This window comes from Malaclemys terrapin, chromosome 2 (assembly GCF_027887155.1).
Source record: "Malaclemys terrapin pileata isolate rMalTer1 chromosome 2, rMalTer1.hap1, whole genome shotgun sequence".
NCBI classification, from domain to species: domain Eukaryota; kingdom Metazoa; phylum Chordata; order Testudines; family Emydidae; genus Malaclemys; species Malaclemys terrapin.
Window position 1 is genome coordinate 22084884 of NC_071506.1, and position 9600 is coordinate 22094483.

The 9600-nt window shown below is 43.7% G+C and overlaps 1 protein-coding gene across 1 annotated transcript in view; it reads left to right on the forward strand.

Moving 5' to 3' along the window:
* Window positions 1-6052, forward strand: part of FBXO32 (F-box protein 32) — a 34261-nt gene extending 28209 nt beyond the window's left edge. The window contains exon 9 of the mRNA XM_054017730.1: window positions 759-6052. Within this exon, the coding sequence (XP_053873705.1) occupies window positions 759-848 (90 nt within the window). The 3' untranslated portion in view covers window positions 849-6052. The remainder of the gene's footprint in view (window positions 1-758) is intronic.
* The last annotated feature ends 3548 nt before the right edge of the window (window positions 6053-9600 follow it).

The window sequence follows — 9600 nt, forward strand, 5'->3', positions numbered from 1 at the left end:
GCCAAGGAGAGTGACCAAACGTGCCGGGGGGGGAGGGTGGCGCAGTGGGAGAAAGACAGAGCGCCCTCCCGCCCCAGGTAACATGGGGAGTGGAGAGCGTGGAGGCCCTGGGCTGGGCGCAGGGGGCGGGGTCGCTGGGCAAAGGAGATAGGTGGGGCGATCAGGTGTCCTCCCCTTAGATTATGCCCCCGCCCTGCCAGTATGGGGAGGCACAAGTCATCTGTGAGCCTCCAGATCCTTTTCAGCAGTGCTACTGCCTAGCCAGTATTTCTCCATTTTGTATTTGTGCATTTGATATTTTTTTTTCTTAACTGTCGTACTCTGCACTTGTAATTCTTGAATTTCATCTTGTTGATTTCAGACCAATTCTCAAGTTTATCACAATCATTTTCAAATCTGTCCTTCAAAGTGCTTGTAATGCCTCCCAGCATGGTATCATCCCCAAATTTTATAAGCATACTCTCCACTCCATTATCCAAGTCATTACTGAAAATATTGAATAGTACCTGACCCAGAACAGACCCCTGTGGGACCCCACTAGATACATCCTTCCAGTTTGACAGTGAACCATTGAGAACTACTCTTTGAGTACAGTTTTGCATCCAGTTGTGCATCCCCCTTATTGTATTCTCAGCTATCCACTCTAATCTATCAGTTTGCAAACTGGATGTGCAGCATGTGGCACACAGAGCACTGTAAACCAGTTAAAGCTGTGACACTAGTTCTGTAGCCTCTCTAACCGGATTATTTTTTTTCAGGGTACTGATCATCCTTGCACAGCCAACAACCCAGAGAGCTGCTCCACTTCTCTTTCACCCCAAGACTTTATCAACTTGTTCAGATTCTGAACCCTGGTTCTTCACAGCATATCCTATTCTTGCAAGACACTTTATAGCGCTCAGCTTGGACACTGAACTTGTAAATAGTGTAAATGTTGATGTTTGTTTGAAGCTCCTGAGTCAAGCAAACAAGAGGATCTTAGAGACGAAAGGTGAAATTGCTCGCTGACATGGACTTCTAACAAGACTGGTGTGTATAGGCAATATTGTAAAAAGTCACCTTTTTATTATCAGAGTACAAGATACAGGGCAGAAATTTCTTTCTGTTTAGAAGTTAAAACTGAATTTGACCCATGGCCCTTTAAAAACTTTCTATATTGTTTTCAGTTTCTAATAAATGAAAAGAAAGCAGTTTGAGACTAGGACTGTTTAACTGCTCCTCCATCTGGTTTTATTTACAATAGATATTTATAAATATGACATTTTAAAAATGATATTTATGGGGAAAAAATTCCCTGCAATGAGTTTTAATAATACTTGTATGTAAAAAAAATTGGATGCATTCAGAAATATGCATAACATCTAGGATTTGATCCTAGTTAAAAATGAAAATAACACACCATGCCATTTTCTACCTCGAATAAATAGAGTACCTTTGAAACAACAATCCATTATGCAATGTGAACTATTATACTTTGTACAATGATTTAAAGGGAAATGATGTTTATGACCGTAAGCAAACTTCTTCTTATGTTAATGCTTACTTTTTTAATTCGTTTTCTTGCTGTACTCAGTGCTTGAATGCCCAGAAGATGAGCGCTTTAGAATACCTAAGATTTTACTCCATCCTCCTTTTAATTTTGTTGTCTTTATAAAAGATTAAGCAAAAAAACAAACCAAGGGTGAGGATTTGTATTTAAGGAGGGTGCACGATGGATGATTGATAAGGGGCCAGATCTAACCTCTCATTAGTGTAAATTCATAGCTCCACTGATTTCAGTGGAATTAGTCTGGATTTACACCTGTCTGAGATCAGCATCTGGGTCACTGGGTCTGACTCCCCTCACCCCGTGTAACTCCACTGAAATAAAGTCAAAACTGGTGTAACTGAGAGATGACTCAGCCCCATAGGACCAGGTTCCTGATAGGTCTAAATAGGTAAAGCTCCACTGGGGCCAGTGGAACTGTGCCGGTTTACGTTCACTGAGGATCTGGCTCATAGCATGTAAGATAAATACTATTTGTTTGTAACTGCTGTTAGAAACAGGAAGAGCAGCGAGGAAAGCCAGCCATAGAGTCCTAGTGTAATACGGGTACAGTCAATCCTTAGGGTAAATAGGATTTCTAATCACCTGACATCCCATATCATTGCTATGTATCATAGAAATGGAAAATAATTTATCTAATCCATCTCCCTGCCAGTGCCAGATTAACAGAGATACAGTGAGAATTAGTGCTTACAAATCTTGGTCCCACTGAAATTAATGGCCAAACTTCTAATCTCCTTTATTATGTATAACTCATGAATTTGACAAACTTGATCTGGCAGATTCCAGTCTAAGTATAGAAGTTTGGAAAGCCTACACAGGAAAAATCCTTGCCATTGTCCTATAGCAGCGTTCACATACAGCACTTTCCCAACACTGTACGCAGAGCGCATAAGCAAGGTGCCTAAGAAAGACAAACATTAATAGGTTGTCTGGTATGGACAAAAGAGTTGTGAGGATGAGGAATACTCAGGATAAATCAGGAAGAACTACTTGAGTTTAATTAATTAAATAGTCTGTTCCTTTTTTTACAGGTTTTATAATTGATCTCTAACACTTTTCTGCAGCTGTTTATATATATTTTTGCAACAGTATTTGCATTTTTACAAACTAAATCACTTTGCATACTTTTTGAGTAGTTGTGTGTGGGGGGAAGGGAAATCAGTGTTTAGATTGAATAGTGGGGATGGGGACTGCAGCCCTGGTGAGGGGAGATCCAGGAGAATGCTTTAACAGTAACTGCCATTTGTTGCATTCCAAAGGCAGAAGGTTTGATTCTTCCAGAAATCTCTTTCAGAGACAGGGCAAGAGACACTCCCATCAGAAATCATTTTGCATTATGCAGAGAAGGGAATAAAATAGTTTGAAGACGGAGACCTTGCCCTCTCTCCATCTGCTCTCAACTCAAAGACGGGTCAAAAGAGTAAATTTGATCTGGGGGGGGGGAAGAGGGCGTATGTTCATGTGAGTGGAAAGTGATTCAGAGGTAGTTAACCTGGAGAAATGAAACTCTTGTTGTGGGTGTTAGTGTCATTGAGTAAGGGAGGCCAGCTTCTATTCTCATTCATACCCATGCAACCCTTGTTGATGTCAGTGAGGTTGTGTGGGTATAAATGAGACTGGAATTTGACTTGGTGAAAGAGGAGTGTTAAGGGAAGTGACTGAAGTAGTGATGTTGTGTGTGAAGACCCATGTTAATCCTTTCTCTACAGTTAAAAGTACCCTTATAACCTTTATGCCCTCTGCTTGGAGGTCTGATTTTTTTTCCCCCGCCTTCCCCATCTATCTGCCCCATCTACTCCCAGTGAACCAACCTAAATAGAAGTTGTGATTTGCAATGTCAAATTTGACATACCAGCAATTGGTGTTTCAACCTGTAAAATACTTATTTTAGGTTGTATTTATTGGAGCAAGTTCCTCCTCGGTGAAACTGACATCAAGTGAATTTAACTCCAGGACCGAATCTGGAGTTAAATTCCATATATAATAGATATAGTCTGAGCACAGGGTTCTGAGTCAGGAACTTATGAATTCTAGTCATGGTTGTGCAACTATTTCCTTCTGTGGTTTTGGGCAAAACACTCTCTCTGCCTCCATTTCCAGTCTGTAAAATGGGGATAATAACTACTCATTGCAGTGCCCCACTGTAAGGATCAATTAGCTAATGTTTGGTAAAGCAGTTGAAGTTTAAAGTGCAGGTTCTGCTTTGAAAGCACTACATGGGCCTTAAGTGAAACATTTGTCTACACCTTGACATTTTCAGATTGTGTTGTTTCGAGAAAAATTATTCTTACATGGTTACTTGAGGCAGAGACCTATAGCATGAAACCAAACGTACTGCATGCTATTAAGGAGTATAACTTATTAAATGAGTCTGCTAGAGAAAGAAATAGAACTTGCCTCATATTGTTATTTTATTGCTGCATTCGTTACTGATATCGATCTCCTCATGAGTCTTTCCTATTCCCAAAATGGTTTATTACTGTCAAATATTGTTATGAGTCAAACGATTCCTTTTTAACAACCACTGTTTGTGCCCAGATACCTTAGCCTGACCACTTACAAAGGCATCGGTTTTATTTAAGTAGATTATTTGCATCTGTGTGACTAGGGCTGACAGGAGAATGAAAACTGAGTGGTAACAGTGTGTTTGAGGCAGGAAGGTGCAAAGCTACTCTGGCATAAAAGGGACCTCTTTATTTTCAAGGTAATTCTGGCAAAGTTATTGTAAGTTGAAAACAGGCTTTCTGTGTTTGAACATGACATCAGTGATGATGATCTTTCCAAACAGCCTTTCACCTGGGTTGCCGTTAGGATTGCATTAGTTTCAATACTATGAAACAAGGTCTGTGCTCTGCCTTTACCATCATAAATGCAGAGTGATTCCATTGAAGCCAATGGAGTTGCTCCACATTTACTGGTGCAACAGAGCTGAATATGGCTCAATACAGATATTTTAAAACCACTCCATACAGTGGAGGGGGCATGAGAAGGAAGAGAGGAGAATTTTGCATTTCAGTTTCCCGGGGGGAGGTGAGTATTTGAGTTTTATTTGACTGTGACAGTCACTTCAAGACGCTGAACTTCAGTTGTACATAAGCTGAGCAGTTTATACTAATGATGGTTTGGTATTTTAATGTTTGATTATAAAATGTGTGCACCTCATCTTATATTATTTCTTTTTTTTAATTGTATTACTTCTGTTTTGTAAAATCGTTAGGAAACCTTGTACTGCTCTACAGACATGGTTCATATGTAAACGTTTAATTGCACCATACCATGTTCTGTAAATGGGAAGATTGCTATCCCCCTGTTTTAAACTCCTGTACTGACTAATGTTTGTGTTCCCATTTCTGTTTGGCTGCACAACCAACTCCTAGAACATACACAGGTAGTAAACTAGTTTTTTCTGCCCAGCCAATTCTTTGGCCCTGAGTAGCTACAACTGAAATAGACCAGGAACATTTCAAATACTGTAGAGTACCTAATAAATATTGGATGATGTCTCATGCTTAAACCTTCTGTTCGCTACAATAAACCATCATGTACTTTTGGGGGGCTCTTAGTAACCTGTTGCACAGCTTCTTCTCACAGATCAGCACCTTGCCAAAAAATAGCTTTAAATTAAAACGCTAGTCTTGCTTGCTGGCTTGTTGGCAAAAACACACCCTCCCTGTGGATATGATGGGTAATCAGTTTAAAAGTTTTCCTACAGCATTTGGAGTTCTGCTTGTCGTCTAGCACAGTAATGTGTACTGACAAGCTAGGTTTTTATAAATGCTTTCCTTCTACGTGTAATGGCTCTCGTAAAGGTCCCTTCTTCTGAGCTGACTAGCCCTCTGCTGCCTCTGAGGTTGAGAAGTTCCTAAGTGGAGACTAATCTACAATGTACTCAGCACCTCTTTAGTACTCCCCACTCCCATTGACTTCATTGTTAGTGGAAGATGCTCTGGCTCATTCAGCTCTCTGCAGGGTCCGGCCTCAAGGACAGTAAATCTTTCCTCTTCTTGACAAGCTCCACTATATTAATAGCTTGAACACCTAATTAACACCCCTGTTCTGAACACACAGCCCTTTCGCCCGGGTGACCCCGCTCCTGTAACTGAGGATAGTCTGGCCCTTTTTGGCTATCACTTGCTGCATATAGTGCCAACAGGGCAGCTCCAGAGTTAACATTTGAATTAGAAATTGCAAATGTACTAATGTTTTAGGGGCTAATCTACAGTAATAATGAATACCTGCTTATATGTGAAAAGGAAGCTTGTTTTTCCTTTTTAAATAAAGCTGTAACTAGATAAGGTATGAAGTGAAAAACATACCTTGTGTATTAAGACTCCTATTTAATATTATTGTGTGATTAAAATCCTTCCGTATAAATTATTTGCACACTTTTTTTTTTCTTTGCATGTTCAACTCTGATTTTTACAGCGGTTTGGTACAAACAGTGATGTATTTTTGTAAAATGTCTTTGACACTGAATTGCAATAAATGTTCAAACAATGTGAACCTTGGTATTTAGTTGTTTGTTGCTTTCAAGTGAGTAGGCTTCTCACAAATGTAAATTGAAAGACTCACCTGCAAGTCTATCCAGAGCTTAAATACCATGGCAACAGATGCGGTGGTAATACCCAGAATGGATAAATCCACTGTTTTTTGTAAATCAAAAGAAAAGAAGGTTAATGCGATTGTCTTCAGTAAGGGCCAACAAAAGGTCAATGGTTAAATGGGACTTAAGTGATGAATAGGCCTTGCAAAGGTGCATATTTCACCCAAAATAAGTTATGATTCACATGTATCCAGCTGCTTCCAAGCTATGTAGTTTCCACATTGGTACTCCAAGTTGGGGGATTACATAAACAATATATCTTCTGGCCCTGGGAATCTGAAGACTTTTAATCAGGCAAAACTCCAATTGAAATCAAAAGGACTTTAGCCCAAGTTGGGACTGCATGGTCAGAAAAAAGGTGTTTGATCAGATGATGTGGAATATACATAAGGAATACCTTAGCCTGACATGTTAACTCTTCAGGAAGACAAATAACTGAATGACAAATGGGATCAGCCTCATGGTCATTAAGACAGGAAGATTATATAGAAGAGGATGCCTGGCTAGGTTTCATAAAATATACTAGGAAATGGGAGAAAATACTGGGTTTTGTGCACAAAAAGACTTAAGACCTAGTTTACAAGTTTCAGAGCAAGTGTATCAGAGGTTTCTGAAACCCATCTCCAGAAACTCTACAATTACCTTTGGACGGACTGGGAAAACTTACTCTGAGACTTCTGCACTAAGTTAGTAGGGGCTAAAACCCCATAGGTAGCAGTCTTCAAGGTGCCAGATTTCTTCTAAATGGGGGGCAGGGAAAAACATGCTTAGTGCCCTGATTCAGCAAATCTCTGGCTCAAGTTCCATTAAAGTCAATGGAATTAAGTATGTAAGTGTTTTGCTTAACTGGTGCCTAGGACTTGGACTTGGATCCACAAAGGGACGTAGGTGTTTGTTTCAAAGCCTGATTTTAGGCACCCAGAAAATCACTGGAACAACAATGGAATCCACAAAACCTGGGTTAGGTGCCCAAGCGCCCTATGCAATGAATGGGAAGAGATAAGTGCCTGAGAATGGGATCCATGAAAGCCAGTATACTAGGCAGTTTGTCACAACCAGGATGTGGGCAGTCCTATTTAGTGGTCGGAACAGGAGTCAAGCCGAATCAGGTACTGAGAGTCAGAGTCTAAGACAAGACAAAGGGCAAACCAAGAGTCAGGCAGGGTCACAAGGCAGACTCTAAGGTCTCTCATGAGCAGGGTCTGGAGCAGAGGCAGGCAGTCTGTTGTTGCTCAGACAGCTCCCCATCCTGGCTTAAATACTGGTGTCAGCCAATCAGGGGCTGTGAAGAGTGGCCACTCGGGTCCTGCTGGGCAGCATTTCCTGCTGAGCCAAGCTTCACAGGCAGGGCCGGTACAAGGATGTTTCGCACCCTAGGCGAAACTTCCACCTTGCGCCCTCCCGCCTTCCCGAGCCCTGCAGCAGCTCTCCCCCCTCCGCCCTGAGGCGCCCCCCCGCAGCAGCTCCCCACCCCCCCTCCGCCCTGAGGCACTGCCCCGTGGCAGCTCCCCACCCTGCCCTCCTCCCTGAGGCACCCCCCCCGTGGTAACTCCCCCCCGCCTGGGGAGACGTGCGGCAGCTCCCCGCCCCAGCTCACCTCTGCTCCGCCTCCTCCCCAAGCACACCATCACTGCTCCACTTCTCCCGCCTCCCAGGCTTGTTGCGCCAATCAGCTGTTTGGCGCCGCAAGCCTGGGAGGGAGAGAAGCAGAGCGGGGTGGCGTGCTCAGGGGAGGAGGCGGAGCAGAGGTGAGCTGGGACAGGGAGTTCCCATGCGTGCTGCCCCCCCTTACTTGCTGCAAGCGGCCCTCCCCATGCCCCCCTGCCCCAGCTCCCTCCGCCTAAATGCTGACGACGACTGGGGCGGCCGAAGATCTGGCTGCTGCGGTCGCCGCCGAAGAAAATGCCGCCCCCCCAAATGCTAGTGCCCTAGGCAACCGCCTAGGTCGCCTAATAGGTTGCACCAGCCCTGTTCACAGGGTCCTCCCGCAGGAACCCAGCTGAAGCCTCCTGTGGTGATGTGGAGGTGCCAATGGCCCATAGTCCCAGGTTCTAGTCCTGCAGGTTCTTACATCATCTCCCCACTTCACCCCCTTTGAGGTGGTGTCAGGCTTGGCTGGGTGAATTTTGTGGAGTTCATCCAATAGGTTAAGGGTGTGGACATAGGCAAGCTCCCAAGTTCATTCTTCAGGGCCATAGCCTCCACAGTCCACCAGATAGTACAGACAGATGCATTGCCATCAGGAGTTGAGGATGGCATGCACTTTGTATTCCTCATAACCCTGGATTTCTACTAGTGGAGAAGGCAATATAGTTAAGTGTAGGGCTTCAGAAGGGATATTTGAAAAACTAGGTGTATTTTGAGAGAAAGGCGAAGCTGGAGCTTGAAGGTAACTGGGTTAATTTGCTGGCATATCAGGACAGATTCCAGAAACTGGTGGTCCAGTTTGTGGGAGGGTCACCTCGTCTGGAGGTGTTTGGCAGCAAGCCACACCTTTTGGCTTACTGTAAATGCTGGCGCTTCTTGTTGCCGACCGTCTGCATGCCTCTTGTAGGCCTCCTTCTCCTCTTCTCGGTGGTTCTTGAGTTCTTTCTGAATGAGATGGATCTATTGGACCCAGGGAATGGCCACAGGATTCAGGGAGGCTGCTGGTAACACTGGGTGGAAACAGGAATGGAACCCATCATTAGTAAAGAAGGGGCTCTGACCTGTGGAGGCATAGTCAGCGCTGTTGTAAGAAAACTCTACATATGGCAGGAGCATGGACCAGTTATCTCAATGATAATTTACAAAGCACCTTAAGTACTGCTCTAGTACTTGGTTCACCTGTTCAGTTTGCCCAGCTGTTTGGGGATTATATGTGGTGGAGATAGTTCAGTGTGCGATTGTTTACACAGAGGCATAATGACCCATCCTTCTTCTTCACAAAGTGAACTGGTGCCCCTGCTGGAGAAGTAGACTGCCGAATGAAGTCCTTGGCAAGGTTTTCCTGGACGTATCCCTGGAGCGTCTCCAGTTCTGGTTCAAAAATTGAGTATATCTGTCCGTAGGGCACTTTTGCCCTGGCTGTAGGTCTACTGGGCAGTCGGAGTTTCTGTGTGGGGATAGTGAGTCTGCATTTTTCTTTTTGAACACATCTAGGTAGTTGTGATACTTGTGGTTCTGGCCTGGGGCCACTTCCATCTGGCCAGCCCCTCCTGTCCAGAGTTCTGCTTCCATCCTGGAGCCCTGAGTGCGGGTCAGTTGGAGATTGATTGCTTTGTTACTTTCTGACAGTATTCAGCTGAGAAGCTAATGCTCCTTCACCACCAGGAGATGCACAGGTCATGCCACTCCAACCAAGGAATGCCAAGAATTATCAAGTAGAATGGGGAACGGATCACATCAAGGCATACTGTTTCTCAGGGCCCTTACATTACGGCTTTTGTGTCCCAATGATAGGGGTGAC